The sequence below is a fragment of the Sciurus vulgaris genome, assembly GCF_902686455.1.
Source record: "Sciurus vulgaris genome assembly, chromosome: 1".
In the NCBI taxonomy this organism is placed as follows: Eukaryota; Metazoa; Chordata; class Mammalia; order Rodentia; family Sciuridae; genus Sciurus; species Sciurus vulgaris.
Window position 1 is genome coordinate 116,477,255 of NC_136461.1, and position 17,406 is coordinate 116,494,660.

The following is a 17,406-nucleotide window of genomic DNA, read 5'->3' on the forward strand; positions in this document are numbered from 1 at the left end:
GGCAGAGGGGAATGTCAACTGCTTTTGGCTTTCTGAAGTTAACCTCTGGTAGTATTTTGTCAAAATTCAAAAGTGTGTTCACTTAATTTCTAAGAGTACTCCTATTGCGAGTGTTTTTTCTCAATATGGAGCCTGGACGTTATAACTTAATACAGAAATCACTAGGAAAACTTTTGAATTAGGGATGCAAGAGGAAAAAAAAAACATACGTTTCTATTTTTAGTTACCAATATACTTAAAGGTCTTCTAGAGATACAAGAGCATTAAACATTTCCCTGCTTCCTTTGGTAGAAAAATCTCTTTTGTATGTGAAAAATAAATTCCAAACCAAAGGGAAGGAGCCAACAAAAATAGTCTGAAATTTCCTAGAGCTGCTGGCAATACATCTGTATTCTCCTGAGACCTCCAACAAACAGAATTCTTATAGAACAAAATCTTTGCTACCAGAATAAAAGCCAAGAATAACAACAGAAGGTTGCCTAGGGAGGCAGGAACTTACTGCTATTTTGCAGTCTGAGTATAGGCATATAGGTCACATTAAATATGGATGCAAATTCACTTTCTCTTGATATTTCCCAAGATGTTTGAAAACATAACAAGAGGCAGAAGAAGAGACTTAAATTCCATGCCCTCCACCCCTCACCCCTTAAGAATGAAATCTGGTAAGATAGGCCCTTTGTACCTGATTGTGTTTCCACTGCCAGAGAATGTCGTAAGGAAGCTGGAAGTCAATTCTCTTTTGTCTTAGATACTTTCCTGAAACAAACAAAAAAATTCATCAATTTCAACACCTATTCTGATATGCACTCATACAAAGGGATCAAGCAACCACAATATCAAATATAAACTGACAAGAGAATAAGAATTTTTTAAATTTTATGAATTTTTTCCACCATGAATTTGATTTGTTTTATTTTGTTGGAACCAGGGATTGAACCCAGGGGCACTTAACCACTGAGCCACATCCCCAGCCCTTTTTATTTTTTTTATTTAGAGATGGTCTCACTGAGTTGCTTAGGGCCCACTAAGTTGCTGAGGCTGGCTTTGAACTCGCAATCGTTCTTCCTCAGCCTCCCAAGTCACTGGGATTACAGGTGTGGGCCACTGCACCTTACTTCACCATCAATTTTTAATTTCAGACTTCTTCAACTATACCCCATGTGACATATACTAAAGATATATTTTAAATTTTACAGTAGTTTCTATAAAATAAATAACAGTAAAATTACTACCAAAAATACACAGGTCATTATGAAGTTAACAAAACACTAAGAATTTTTTGATAATTGAAATGATTAACCATATACATGTGGCATCTGCTCTCCTCTCCATTATTACATTAAGTGCAACACTGACAACAATTAGGAGAAATCTCATTATTTTAATAACTCAAGAGTCCATTCAAATTTATGACATTTAACATTTCTTTCAACCTACTGAAATACTATTATATTTTGTGGGGGTACAAGTATTTCAATCTGGGTGTGCTCTGCTACTGAGTCACATCCCCAGCCACTTTTATTTTGAGACAGGGTCTCACTAAATTGCCGAGGCTGGCCTCTAACCTGTGATCCTCCAGACTTAGCTTCCCAAGCAGCTAGGATTATAAGTGTATAATCACGGGCCAAATTTCAAAGCTCTCTTTTTACCTTAAGAAGCCCTCTCCAGCGCCAGCTTCTTTTACTGTTTATGATCTTTTGTCTTCTCCAACCCCTAGAATACTTAACTCTCTTGTGGAAGGCCTTATATTTTTTCCTTGGTATTTGGCTATTTATTCTTTCATTTGTCTCTAGACCAGCAGTTCTCAAATTGTGCTCTGCTGACTTAAGAGAATCTGAGAGGTCAAAACTATTTTAATGACCCTACTACTATACACCTTTTTCATCGTGGTGAAATTTGAACTGATGGCATAAAAGCAACAATGGGTAAAACTTCTGGCATTGTTGTACAAATCAAGGCAATGGCACAAAACAATACTTGGAGTCCCTGTATTATTTTCAACACATATATGGGAGGGGAAAAAGGTTAGAAATATTTGAGAATGTTCCTTTTTTATTTATTAATTTTTAAAATTTTTATTTGTTCTCATTAGTTATACATGATAGTAGAATGTATTTTGATATATTATACATATATGGAATCATTCAAGAACGTTCCTGACAAAGAAGTAAAAACTACACTAACCTTGACCCACAAGTCAAAATTTTTAATATTCTGCGTAACACAATGGAAGTATGCATAAAGTATTCCTGTTGCCTACTGAAGTAGGACAGCTATTCCAGGGAAGAAGCATTTATGAAAATATTTGAAACAAACTGCTTTCTCCTATTATCTATTTATTTACTTATTTTTTGGTACTGGAGATTGAATCCAGGGGTGCTTTCCCACTGAGCCACAACTGCAGTCCTTATTTTGAGACCTGGTCTCACTAAGTTGCTGAGGCAGATCTGAAACTTGGGATCCTCCTGCTTTAGCCTCTTGAGTTGCTGGGGTTATAGGCTTCAGTCAATGCAACTAGAAGACTAGCTGCTTTCTTCATGGGACACTATTTTTACTTGCAAGAACTGACAAAGTATGGTTACTAAAATATGGGAACTGAAATCAAGCAATGTGACTTTGTCACTTCAAAAGTACAACTGACAGCTGGGTGGCAGAGGCGAATGCCTGTAATCCCAGATACTTGGAAGGCTGAGGCAGAAAGATTACAAGTTCAAGGCCAGCCTCTGCCATTTAGCAAGATCTGTCTCAAAAAACCAAACCAAACCAAACAACAACAAACAAACAAACCCCAAAAAAACAAAGAAGGATAACTGACAGCATTTGTAGCCAAAGATAAAATTTGAGATTTCAGTGAACACTGGAATTTGGGAAAACTTGTGTTGACTACTGTGAGCTTCTCAGTTTTCCAATACTGAAAGTCTTCTGATGAAATCAGTGGTGATAACAAATGTGAATATTCTGGCATACATATGTAGAATGAAAGAAATACAGAATTTAGTGATTCTCCCCCCAGCTGTGTGTGTGTGTGTGTGTGTGTGTTACTAGGGACTGAATCCAGGGGTGCTGTACCACTGAGCTACACCTGTCACGAATATAAAGTTTGATAAAGGGTCTTGTATTTAGCCCATACTAGCCTGAAACTAGCCATCCTCCCTGTCTCAGCTTCCTAGTAGCTGAGATTACAGGCATGCATGAGCCACAGCTCCCTGTGAATTCAGTGATTTTTTTCCCTCACTGATCAACATAAGACATGATAAATGGGTAAAGTTCCATCCAAATTGCAAGAGACGAATGGATTTTAATGTAACTGACTACAAAGACGCTCACTGATTTCAAATTGCATACGGCAACTAACCTTAAAGGAATTATCTCATTTATACTTTTGGTAAGGTATAAAAAAATCCAATTAATGACTGGGGTTGTAGCTCAGTGGTGAAGCACCTGCCTCGCACTTGCAAGGCACTGGGTTCGATCCTCAGCACCATGTAAAAATGAATAAATAAAATAAAGGTATTGGGTCCATGTACAACAACAACAAAAAAATTTGATTATCTGAAGTTGGTGTTGAAATATTCCTTGTTTTCCAACACATGTGTGTGAGGTCATATTTCTTCAAAAATTATACTCAAAATAACATAACAAAAAACTGAATGCAAAAATATTAGAAAACCCAGCTGGGTGTGGGGGCACATGCCTGTAATTCCTGCAATTTGGGAGGCTAAGGCGAGAGGATTCTAAGTTCAAGGTCAGACTCAGCAACTTAGACCTAAAACAGCTTAGTGAGACCCTGTCTCAAAATAAAAAGTAAAAATGGCTAGGGATGTGGCTCAGTGATTAAGTGCCCGTGGGTTCAATTCCAGGTTTAAAAAAAGAACAGAAGAGAAAGAAAATCCGGCTGTCTTCTATTAAGCCAGGCATTAGAAACATTTACATACAGCCACATCAATGTTCATAGCTGCTCAATTCACTATAGCCAGATTGTGGAACCAACCTAGATGCCCTTCAGTTGATGAATGGATAAAGAAATTGTGGGCATATATATACAATGGAATATTACTCCGCCATGAGGAATGACAAAATTATGGCATTCGCACGCAAATGGATGAAATTAGAGGATATCATGCTAAGTGAGATAAGCCAATCTCAAAAAACTAAAGGACGAATGATCTCGCTGATAAGCGGATGAGGACATACGGGGGGGGGGGGGGGGTAGGAGGGGTTAGTGTTAGTGTTAGGGTTAGGGTTAGGTTTAGGGTTAGGGATAAGGAGGGTGGTAAGAATGAGGAAGAAAGGAATGTATAGAGGGAAAAGAGGGGTGGAAGGGGAGGGGGGAAGGGAAAAAAAACAACAAAATGAATCAAACAACATTGCCCTATGTAAATTTATGATTTTTAATAAAAAAAAAAGAAACATTTACAAAAATGTAAAATTAACTTATCTTTTTTATACTGAGGCTATAACCCCAGGGCACTTGCCACATCCCTACTCCTTTTATATATTTTATTTAGAGACAGGGTCTCAATGAGTTGTTTAAGGTCTCTCTAAGTTGCTGAGGCTGGCTTTGAACTCCTGATCTTCTTGCCTCAGCCTCTTGAGTCACAGGGATGTGCCACTGCACCTGGCTGAATAAAATTCTGGCACATACAAATAATGTAACATTATGTAGTTAACAAAATGAAATGGGGAATATATGTATTTGTATGATAATATAACATGTCTCCAAGTTTTTGAACATTATAGTTCATTTCTGTAAATACTAAAAAAATTAAATAGCCATATACAGTAGGACTGACTGGGAAGGGAGGCATGAAGGAAATTTATGGGGTGATAGTAGTATTACTGAAAAGTTTGGAGCCAAGAAGTGGTGGTGCAGACTTGTAATCCCACTTGGCGGAGACAGGAAGATTGCAAATTTGAAGCCAGCCTAAGCAATTTAACAAGGTCCTAAGCAAGTGGGACTGTCTCAAAAGTAAAATATTAAAAAGGGATGTAATAAAATGCATTTAAAAAATATTTTTCAGATGTTGATAGACCTTTATTTTATTCATTTATTTACATGTGGTGCTGAGAATAGAACCCAGTGCCTCACACATGGTAGGCAAGCGCTCTACCACTGAGCCACAACTCCAGCTCCAAGGTGCATGCATTTTTATTTATTTATTTATTTTTAAATTCTTTGTGTGTGTGTGTGTGTGTGTTGCTGGGGATGGAACCCACAGCCTTGGGCACGAGTGGCAACTACCAACTGAGCTATACTCCTAGCCCCAAGGTTCCTGCATTTTTAAAAGCAGAAAATGTACATCAAAGATTTGTGTATTTTATTTATGATAAATTCACCTCAAGAGACAAACTTATAAAGCAATACTGAGATCCTGATTCTGGAATGTTAAACACGTAGGGGTTGTGTGCATGAATATATGTATATCATCCTGCCCCCAACTTCAACTCCATGCAGGGAATGAACCCAAGGCTTCACACATACTAGGCAAGTGCTCTACCCCAGCACTAGGGGATATATTAATGCTTGCAGTTAATCAATCAATCTATCTATTTTCAGAGGCACAGACAGAAACATAGAAACAAAAGGGAGAATGGGGGCAATCTCAAGATACAGGCTTTTGGGCTAAAGCAAGGAATACACATTCAAGGGAGAATGCATACTATTTCCAGAGAGTCAGCATGCAATTGAGAGTACATCTAAAGATAGATTATCACATGTATAGAGATGGATACAGATACACATATAACAAACCAAATAACATAAAATGTTAGTGACAGAATTTAAGCGATAGGATATTGTGTATTCCCTGTAAAAAAATTCTCCATTTTCCTGAATGATGAAAACTTTCTCAGAAGTGGTAGCAAAAAACCCCAGCTATATATGCATAGGAAAAGTGTGAAAGGGTGTACGTGAAACTGTATGCTTTGGAAGAAGACTTCTTGCCTCAGCCTCCTGAGTTGCTGGGATCAAGGCATGTGCCATTGCACACAGCAAGCGTCATCTTTAATTTCTTATTTTCAGTTTTTTGGTACCAGGGATTGAAACCAGGGGCACTTAACCATTGATCCACATCCCCAGCCATTTTTATTTTTTTTATTTTTATTTTGAGACAGGGTTTTGCTACCTTACTTAGGGCCTCACGAAGGAGCTGAGGCTGACTTTCTGAACTTGTGATCCTTCTGCTGGGAAGGCATGTGCCACCACATTCGACAAGCTTCATCTTTTAATTCACATTCTATATAAAGAGTTTTAAACACAATGCCATGAACTCATCAATACTTAATAATACTTAAAGTAAATGTAATTTTTAAAAGCAAATGCTAAACCAAGGGAGGATGAGGCAGTTGGATTACAAATTAGAGGCCAGCCTTTTTAGTGACATCTTAAGCATCTTAGTGAGATCCTGCCTCAAAATGAAAAAAACAAAGAGGCCTGGGGCTGTGGCTCAATGGTAAAATGCCTCTAGGTTCAATCCCCAGTAGGAAAAAAAAAAAATTCTGCCAGGCATGGTAGCACATACCTGTAATCCCAGCTACTCGGAAGGCTGAGGCAGGAGATTCTCAAGTTGGAGGCTACCTGGACAAATTGCTGAAAGTCTGTCTTAAACTAAATAATAAAAAGAACTTGGGATGTAGCTCAGTGGTAGAAGACCCCTGGGTTAAATTCCCAGTATTAAAAAAAAAAAAGAAATCATTTTCCAACCATTTGCATTTAGTATGTAGGAATACAATTGATTTTTTTTACAAATGGAATTTATATTTTAGGTTCATAACAAAACTAAGTATAAGGTACACAGATTTCGCATATGCCCTCTGCCTCCACATAATAGTTACCCTCATTATAAACATCCCTCATCAAAATCATTCATTTGTGAGGTGTCTGTTCATTCAAATCAGCATACTACAGTGATGCAGCCACATCAATGTTCAGAGCTGCTCAATTCACAATAGACAGAGTGTGGAACCAACCTAGATGCCCTTCAATTGATGAATGGATAAAGAAACTGTGGTATATATATACAAAGGAATATTACTCAGCCATAAAGAATAATAAAATTATCGCATTTGTAGGCAGATGGATGAAATTGGAGAATATTATGCTAAGTGAGAAAAGTCAATCTCAAAAAACCAAAGGACAAATGATCTCGCTGATAAGCGGATGATGACACATAATGAGGGGTGGGAGGGGGGCAAGAATGGAGGAAGGAGGGACTGTATAGAGGGAAAAGTGGGAGGGAAGGGAAAATAACAGAATGAATCAAACACCATTACCCTATGTAAATGTATGATTACACAGATGGTATGCCTCTACTTCATGTACAACCAGAGAAACAAGTTGTACCCCATTTGTTAATAATATAAATCAAACAATAAAAAAAAATCATGCATTTGTTACAAATGATAGCTAGAATCAAATAGTAGACAGACTTTTCAGATTGGTTTCTTTTACTTAGGAACATGACTGTTGCATCAAACATTAGGAGTAAAATCAGTTTTTGAAGAATATGATCATTTAAAAACAATGTTTCCTGTGTCCTTACTACTCCTTGTTATTATATTATTTTTTCTGTAGCTCTCTATTTTCTATACAACTAATGGAAATAGTTTTATTTCTTCCTTCCAGATATTTATGACTTGTGTTCATCTTTTTTTACTCAATACAATGCTAGACCATTCAGATAATGCTTAGTGTAAATAGCGAGAGCAGACATCTTTACTTTCTTTTCAATCTTAGGAGGAAGCATCAATATTTCACCATTAAGTATGATGTTAAGTATAGATGCCTTTTATAAGATTAAGAAAACTGTGTTCTAGTTTTAAGAGTTTTTTTGCATTGTCTTAATTTTTTAAAATTTATTTTAAAATATTTTTTAGTTGTTGATGGACCTTTGTTTATATGTGGTGCTAAGAACTAAACACAGTGCCTCATATATGCTAGGCAAGCGCTATGCCACTGAGTCACGACCCCAGCTCTGCATATGTCTTTAAGATGGCTTTTGTTCTATAGCTGTTTCTATGCCCTGATGCCTTTATCTGGTTTTATGTCAGCACTGCAGAAGCCTCATAAAACAAGCCTATTTTCTGAAAGTAAGACTGGTGGTGTAATGTCTTTCTCAAACATACAACAGATTTCACCATGGAAGCTACGTAGAAATAGAATTTTTAAAAAGTGAGCAATTTTGGTAAGGAATTCACTTTCTTAAGATACAGACTGATGTTCTACTTCATCTTGTGTCAGTTTTCTGTATTATTCTAAAGGAATTTGTCTACTTCATCTAAATTATGTAATACACTGGCATAAAATTATCCCTAAAAATACCTTATTAACCTCTTATAACTGTAGGACCTGAAGTGATAACATCTCTTATTTCACAATTTACCGATAATTTGTGTTATTTCTCATTTCTCGCTCTTTTCAAACTTGTTTCTTTACTATGTAAAAAAATTTTTTAAATGCCTTCATTGTTTATTTATTTTTATGTGGTGCTGAGGATCGAACCTGGTGTTTCACATGTGCTAGGCAAGTGCTTTTACCCCTTAGTCACAACCCCAGCTCCCACTATGTAAAATTTTATTCATTTTTTTTTTGTAGTAGGGCTTGAAACAGAGGTGCTATAACACTGAGCCACATCCCCAGCTCTTTACTTTTTATTTTCAGACAGGGTCATACTAAGTTGTAGAGGCTGGCCTTGAACTTGGAATCCTGCCTCAGCCTCCCAAGTTGCTCCACCATGCTGGGTTCATTTTCTCACTTCTTATAATATCAAGATAGTCCAGGTGCAGTGGTGCACACCTGTAATCCCACGGGCTCAGGAGGCTGAGGTAGGAGGATCACAAGTTCAAAGTCAGCCTCAGCAATAGGTGAGGCACTAAGCAACTCAGTGAGACTCTGTCTCTAAAGAAAATACAAAATAGGGTTGGGGATGTGGTTCAGTGGTTGAATGCCCCTGAGTCAATACCTGGTACCCTGCCCACTCCCCCCAAAAAAGTGAAAGACATCTTTATCTTCTTTTCAGTCTCAGGAGGAATCATCAATATTTTACCATTAAGTATGATGTTAAGTATAGTTGCCTTTTATAAGATTAAGAGATTACGGAAAATTTTCTAGTTTTAGGTGATTTTTAAAAAAATTATGTATCTTTAAAAATATGTTTAAATTTATTTTAAAAATATTTCTTTAGTTGTCAATGAATATTGACAACTAAATTTACTTATTTATTTGCAGTGCTGAGATTTGAACCCAGGCTTAAAAATGGAATAAGATATTTCTCCAGGAGCCTGTTTTTACTTTTTCATTTATTTTTTGTGGTACTGGGAGTTGAATCCAGGGGCGTATTATCACTGAATTATATCCCAGACTTTTGTTTTTTAAAATTTGGGGAAAGGGTCTCCTTAGGTTGCAGAGGCTGGCCTCAAATCCCGTGTAGCTCAGCTCACAGGCAAGCACCACAACACCTGCTCTTTGTTTGCTTTAACAGTGTATGGTATTTAGAAGTCAAGATTCGATGGCTAGATGTGCTCACTGCTGTTGGTGTACCACAGTTACCAAGCACTCTCAATGAACAGAACTAGGTTAAGTGTTTTTTTTTTGTTTTTTTTTTTTTTTTAATTCTTTCCTTGGTTGTTGAAGTTTTAATGGCTAAGGAATGGCACTTCGAGAATTTCGACTCTAAAATAGAAGCCCAGTTTCAGCTCCCTGCCTTACATGGGCCTAAAATGTTTACTGTCCAGTCCCAATTCCCAGCCTAAAAATCCTATTTATAGTTCTGATACTAATCACTAATGCAAGTCAATTTTACAGGTCTTCACAGAGCTTTGGTTTTGTTTCCCATTTGTAATGAGAAGGTAGAAATTTGACATCCTGTTATCAAGCTTAATTAAGCACTTAAGGTATTCAAAAAAGCATTTTAAAGAATGACTGATGTATTTTTGCCTTAAATTTACTCTCCCCTGTAGATTTGGAAGGGTTTGCTCATTTTCAATTGTATCCTTACAAGTTTATCATCATCTCCTGTTCCTTTCTTGTTATCTGATACCACAAAGTACATTTTCATTTTTGAAAACAGGATATATCTTTGTCAGTTACAATGTTTACAATAATGGCAGAATTTTCTGTTTTTCTTTGTGTGATACTAGGGATTGAACCAAAGGCCTTGTGTATGCTATGGATCTGCTCCACCTCTGAGGAACTGAGCAGCCCTTTTTTCTTTTTCTTTTTCTTTTTTTTTGTGGTGCTGGAGATTAAACTCAGGGCCTTAAACACTAAGACAGCACTTTAATATTTATATCCCCAATCCTCAATCAGTCCTCACACATTTTATTTTGAGACAGGGTTTTACTAAGTTGTCCAGGATAGCCTCAAACTTGTTATCCTCCAGTCTTGGCTTCTAGAATAGCTAGAATTACAAACATGTGCCACTGTGCCTGGCAATTAAAAATGTTTGGTGCTGGAGATTAAACACAGGGCCTTGCACATGTTGGGAAAGCACCCTAACACCGAGCTACATCTCAAGTCTCCTCTCACTCTTAACATTAAAGCAAAAGATAATGCACCTTTATAATTGATGGTACCATATATATACATATGTACATATATTTATTTTTTTTTGTACTGAGGATTTAAACCAGAGACCATTAATCGCTAAGATACATTCCCAGTCTTTAATTTTAAGATAGGGTTTCACTAAGTTATTGAGGGCCTCACTAAGTTGCTGAGGTTGCCCTTGAACTTAGATCCTCCTGCCTCAACCTCCCAAGTTACTGGGATTACAGGTGTGAGCCAACACACCAGGATGCAATCTTATATTTAAGGAACATATAATGTTTTGATTTAGTTTTCAGAATTTAATTATAGGTTCATAAAATTCCTTATTAAAAATCACTGAAGCCACCTGGCATGGAAGCACATGCCCAATATCCCACTGATTCAGGAGGCTGAGGTAGAAAGATCACAATTTGGAGGCTAGCCTCAGCAACTTAGCAGACCTGTGTCAAAAATAACAAATCAAATGGGGATGGGGATGTTGCCTGGTGGCACAGCAGCCTTGGGTTCAATTCCCAGTTACCCCCACCTCCAAAAAACCCAAAAAAACACAAAAATTGTTGAAGCCAAGTTTTTTGAATTCAGAATTTTTTCAGAGTTTATAAAAATAATTCAGGGCATATTCATATTTAACTTGTCCACAGAAGATTGTGGCAGCATCCCATAATCAAATATGGCAATAGATCTGGAACAAAACACTTGAATACTCATATTACATTGAATAAATAATACGAAAGCACACTATTTCTGAATCCGCAGAATGGGTAAAAAGGTCAGGTCATTTTTGCTACCATGTCATTCAAAAAAACAACTTTTAATTTTTAATAGGTCTATAGACTTATATTTGCAAATAAGGGACTGTGAATCTATATTTTAGTTTTTTAGAAATGAGAACACATGGCTCTTCTCACTGATATAAGGAACTTGGTTATAGAAAATCAGGGGAAGTAGTAGGCACTGTGCTTAAGTACAAAAAAGTTCATGTCATCTTCACAACTCAGGTTGGAAATATTTTTAATGTATAGATCAAAATGCTGAGTTCTAGAGTCAGTAAATTATTCAATATCATTCAGTTATAAGACAGCAAAATGGGAGGAGGAGTCCGTGTGTTTTTGACTTAAAGAAGTGTTGCCACTCCCAGGTTTGGAGACTAATAGGACTCATGATTATATTATAGTGAAGGATTCTAAGCAAAAACAATAAAGGGAAAAAGTTCATCGTGTAAAGTCTGGAGAAAACCAGCTGTAAGCTTTCTAAAGTTGTTTTATAGTGGAGTCACACAGGGTAAAACCTTAGCAAGGAGTTTTGCCATATGTGAAATGTCTGTTAGTGAAGTTCATGACAAGTCTAAAGTTGTTAGTGGTGGCTGGTCATATAGTTAGCCATTGTCCAGAATGTGCCAAAATTCCACAATCCCAGAAGGAAAGAAAACAGGTGTTAGGAAGAAACCACTGTGTCATGCACAGTAGGCAGAGAAAGCCACTATTTCCATTTAAGGAAAGTTTTATACTACAAGTGTAGGACACTGTTTGCCATCTAAGTTCCCAGGTATCAGACAACTGAGAACTTTGCAAGTGGACCTTTTTAAGAGCAGTCTCAGGTCTGTTATATTATTTTTCTGCACATAAAGCTTATGTTCTTCATAGTCTATCAGGAAATGCAACCACAATTTGGCCTAAGCCTGAATGACTGGAACTGACAACGAAGGAGAGCTAATTGAGAAGGATTCTGGTCTTCTGTCAGAGTTAAGTGAACGGGGGCTCATACATATATTTTTTTCTTTTGATAGATACTGTACTGGAAAACCAACTTCAATTTAGTAAAAATTATCTTTTATTGAATGTTTACTATATGTTAGGCACAGTGCTAAGTATTTTATATGTACTATTTTATTTATTATTTGTACTAAGGGCCAGGGTTGTAGCTCAGTGGTAGAGCACGTGCCCAGCATGTGTGAGGTACTGGGTTTAATTCTCAGCACCACATATAAAAAAATAAAATAAAGGTCCATCAACAACTAAAAATGTATTTTAAAAAGTATTCATACTAATTTTTCTTTTATAAATAAAGAATCTGAAGTCTTACAATCTCATTGGCAATTGGTAGAGGTAGGATTTGAATCAAAGCCTCATTGATTCCAGAGGCCAAATGTCTTATGTCTTTTATATTTTTTGCTTTCATATTCCTCCCCTAAAGTTTGAAAAATTCTTTCTTATGCATTTTGCAAGTAAGCTTAAAGAATTACAGATGATTTAACTTCTGAATATATCATTTTAATGAATATCATAAAGATGTAATATTTGTTACCATTTACTAAAAAAGAAATCAACAAAAAAAACTCCTTAACATTTAGAAATTTAAATCATTTTTTATTCTTGAAAATTATTTCCATTTCATTTATTCCACAGAATTTTATCCTAATGCTATATACTTTATGTCTTAAAATTCTTGTATTGAACAACTTAGTCTCCCACTCCATAAAAAAGTATTTAAATTTAACCACAAGAAGCAAAGCATTAAAATTTTTCTTTTCTCTCTTTTTGCGGGGGAAACCAAGGATTAAATCCAGAGGGGCTTAACTATTGAGCCACATCCCTCTTTTTTTTTTTTTAAATATATATTTTTAGTTGTAGGTGGACACAAGACCTTTATTTTTTTATTTTTATGTGGTGCTGAGAATTGAACCCAGTGCCTCAACTGTGCTAGGTGAGCGCACTACCACTGAGCCACAATCAGAGCCCCCTCACCCTTTCTTATTTTGCTATAGGGCCTTGTTAACTTGCTGAGACTGGGTTTTGAGTTTGCAGTCCTCCTGCCTCAGTCTTTTGAGCTGCTGGGATTACAGATGTGCACCACTGTGCTCAATTGTTAAAATTTTTTTTAATATTGCCATCTCTTTAATTTAGATGAATATACTCATGATAAAAAGAACACAAATATACATTCATAAGATAACAGCTTTATTGAGACATTTAAGGTTTTTTCTTTTTTGTTATTTTTTCCCCTTACTGTTTTAAAGTACATTATTCAAGGGATTTTTAAAATACACAGTTTTCATGTTTAACCATCACACTGTAATGGTTAATTTTACATGACAACCAGTCTAGGTCATGGAACCTGGTGTATCTGTCCAAACATTTCTATGAAGGTATTTTTAAGATGTAATTAACATTGAAATCAGTAGATTCTGAGTAAGGCAGATTATACTCCCTAATGTGTTGGATTTTTCCAATCACTTGAAAATTTCAGTAGAAAAGAGAGTGACTTCCCCCAAGAGGGAATTCTCCTGGCAGACTGACTTTGGACAGAAGCTGCAACTTCAACTTTTCCATCAGTCTACTCTATAGATCTTAGGTTCACAGCCTCCACAATCACGTGAGCCAACTCCTTAACATAAATCTCTTTTCTCTCTCTATATTGTATTGTTTCTTTTTATTTACAGAAGCCTGATGTACAACCATCGATCTAATTTCAGAATGTTTCCATCATCCCCAAGACATCCTGCATCCATCAGCTATCATGTTTTGTTCTCCCCTCCCTTAGTCACTATTATTCTACTTTTCATTTCTAGGTATTTTTTGTTCTGGTTACTTCATGTACACGGAATAAAACATCTAAAGTTTTTGTGACTGCCTTCTTTCAAAGAGTGTAATTTTTAATTTGGGGCAGGTGCTGGAGACTGAATTTAGGATTGCCTAGAACAAATGCTCTACCAGCAAGATATACATCAAGTTATCACACAGCATATTTTGAAGGTTCATTTGTGTTATGGTATATTTCAGTACTTCACTCCTTGTTGATGTCAATTAATAATTCATTGTATGAATGTACAACAGTTGGTTTATTCATTCATCCACTGTTGAACACTTGGGCTGCTTCCATCTTTTGGCCTATTGGGAGTACTGCTGCAAAATTATTTGTGTTTAAGTTTTATGTGGCCGTATGTAATTTTCTTGGTTATATACCCAAGAGTGGAATTACTGAGTCATACTGCAATTCTGTTTAACTTTTTCTTTTCTTTTTAGGGATGTCTTGCTATGTTCCCTAGGCTTGTCTTGAACTTGTGAGTTCAAATGATCCTAGTACTTCAGCCTGAGTAGCTGGGACTACAGGCATGTGCACCAAGCTGAGCCTATGTTTAACTTTTTTTCTTTTTAAACATTTTGTAGTTTTCTTTAGCTTTAATTTTTTTTTTTTTTTTTTTTTTTTTTTTAGTTGTAGAGACACAATGTCTTTATTTTATTTTTATGTGGTTCTGAGCATCAAACCCGTATCTCACACATGCTAGGCAAGTGCTGTACAACTGAGCTACAAACACAGTCATGTTATATTTTAGTTTTTGAAGACCTGCTAAAATGTTTTCCAAACAACTTTATGTTTTTGTTTTGTTTTTGTGGTACTGGGGATTGAACCTAGGGCCTTGTGCATACAAAGCTTGCACTCTACCAAGCTATATCCCCAGCCCAACTTTATAATTTTACCAGTAATGTATGAGGGTTCTAATACATACTCTTATCGATCCTATTTCTTGTCCATCTTTTAATTAAAGCTGGTATAATGGATGAAAAGTAGTATTTCATTACGGTTTTGATTTATACTTCCATGATGACTAAACATCTTTTCACTTGCTATTTGGCAATTTGGATTTTTTTTTTTTTTTTTTTGAGAAATGTCTGTTCAAATTTGCCCATTTAAAATTGTCTTTTAAAAATGAGTTAGTTGGGTACAGTGGTGCATACTTGTTATCCCAGCAACTCGGAGGCTGAGGCAGAAGGATCACATATTCAAAGCCAACCTTAGCAACTCAGCGAGGCCTTAAACAACTTAATGAGACCCTGTCTCAAAATCAAAAGTAATAATGGCTGGGAATATGGCTCAATGGCTCCACGCCCCAGGGTTCAATACCCAATACCAAAATTAAAAAGGAAAAAAATTGAGTTATAAGAGTTCTTTGAATATATGGATATGTAGATGTAAATCCCTTATTTGAAACGGTAGCTCTCTTTATTGTAATTTTGCTTTCCCAGGTTTTTGTTATCTATAGTTAATCCCAGAACAAAAATACTAAATGGAAAATTACAGAAATACACATTTCACAAATTTTAAACTGGGCTGAGTAGTATGATGAATATTCAAGCTGTCCAGGTGCTGATGAGCCACTTTGAGCTAATTTTTATACATGGTATGAAGTTGGGGATTCAATTTCATTCTTTTGTATGTGTATATACCAGTTAATAAGAACAGTTTGCTGAAAAGATTATGCCTGCATTGATGAATTGCTTTAGTACTCATGTCAAAAACCAAATTATTCATAAATTTAAGGGTACAATATACATTTTGATAAGTATATAGCTTAAAAAGTAGAATTTCAAAATGCATTTCAATGAGGAAAAAGAAAAAACAGAAAATTTTGTTTGTGGTACTAAGGAAACAAACTATGGCCTTGTGTGTGCTAGGTAAATACCACTGAGCAATATATTCTTAGCCCATATAAATATTTAAAAATACTATTTTACATTTATTGAATCTGAGTACATCAATGGTAATATGCAAGGTTATTTTATTTATATAACTATTTTACTCACATCAATTATGGCAAACAGATAAACTAGGTCTTATGGGCTCTTTAAGCCATATTCTTTGTTTACATGATATTCTAAGTGATCTCTCAAAGCAAATGACTTCCCTGTCTACATTGTCCTAATATAAAATATTGTTTGAGCAACAAAATGGGACTGTCCCCAAAAACTTCTATCCTGCAACAGCCTGTTTTAAGCACTATTTGATCACAATTAAAAAGAAACACTCCCCCACACCCGGATAGGTTGTTCCATTATTTATTTACTATGTCGAGTACTGAGTACAATTAGTCTTCGGAACAGACTAAAGTGGGGAACTGGGATACAAAACTATTTATGCCAGAGAAAAGGTAAAAATAATGGCTTATCCATTACTCTTCCTATCTATCCTGGAATTAACTGGACTCTTCATCTCTGAGGGTAGTCAGAATATAATTCCAAGATCTAGATTAGCAAATTTTCCATCCAGGACAAAACCAATAAAACCAAAATGATCACTTTTTTCTTTAAATGGGACTTTAAAACAGTTCTTTTTTTTTTTTCCCAAGCCGATTATATTTAGCAGTTTCCAGGAAAGAGCTAAATGTGCTTAGAGTCTGCTTCTGCATGTCCATTTTTCTTTTTTTTTCGTGGTACTGGGGATCGAACCCAGGGCCTCGTGCTTGCAAGGCAAGCACTCTACTGACTGAGCTATGTCCCCAGCCCCTAGAGTCTGCTTCTGCAGCTATTATCTTACTAGTAAAAAAGAAAAGGCTCTTTCAAAGAATTTTGACACTAAACCTAGAGTTATGGAATTTATTCTCACGTCTGTTAAGGAAGCACATACTACCAAGCTGAGAATTAAAGCTGAAACTTCATATTTCAGTTAAAATTATCTTCATGTCACCTAAAGTAGAATAACTAAAACTAATTTTTACTGCAAGACTTGTTTATGTCTGCTGACTTAATACAATGCTGATATGGGACTCTTGAGAGAGAAAAAGGAGGTAAGTTATAATATAGAGAAGAGTCCCATAGTCAAGAAGACAACACTACATGGCATAAGATCAACATCTACTACACAAATAAGTTGCTCCTGGCTCCAATTTTGTATTTAATAAGCTTCTTTAAAGGCAATTTTGTTTGCAAAAAAATAAAAAAATAAAAAAAATAAAGTGAGAAAAAACTTGTCATCTACATTGAATAAAATGTCTTAATTTATCTTCCTTTTATTAGTACAATAAATATTTGTTAATCTTCTATTATGTACCAGGCACTGGGAAATCAAAGTAGAATAAGAAAGAC

At 35.8% G+C, this 17,406-nt stretch overlaps 1 protein-coding gene and 1 long non-coding RNA gene across 5 annotated transcripts in view; one reads left to right on the forward strand and one right to left on the reverse strand.

Moving 5' to 3' along the window:
• ASH1L (ASH1 like histone lysine methyltransferase) overlaps positions 1-17,406 on the reverse strand; it is a 134,321-nt gene that overhangs the window by 47,430 nt on the left and 69,485 nt on the right. For all 4 annotated transcript variants that reach the window (XM_079104115.1, XM_079104116.1, XM_079104117.1 and 1 more), the window contains one exon: positions 683-756. In XM_079104115.1, coding sequence (XP_078960241.1) covers positions 683-756 — 74 coding nt within the window. The remainder of the gene's footprint in view (positions 1-682; positions 757-17,406) is intronic.
• LOC306640700 lies at positions 11,102-13,148 on the forward strand. Its single transcript, XR_013757863.1, has 2 exons — positions 11,102-12,548; positions 12,614-13,148. It is a non-coding gene; the product is annotated as an uncharacterized lncRNA (long non-coding RNA).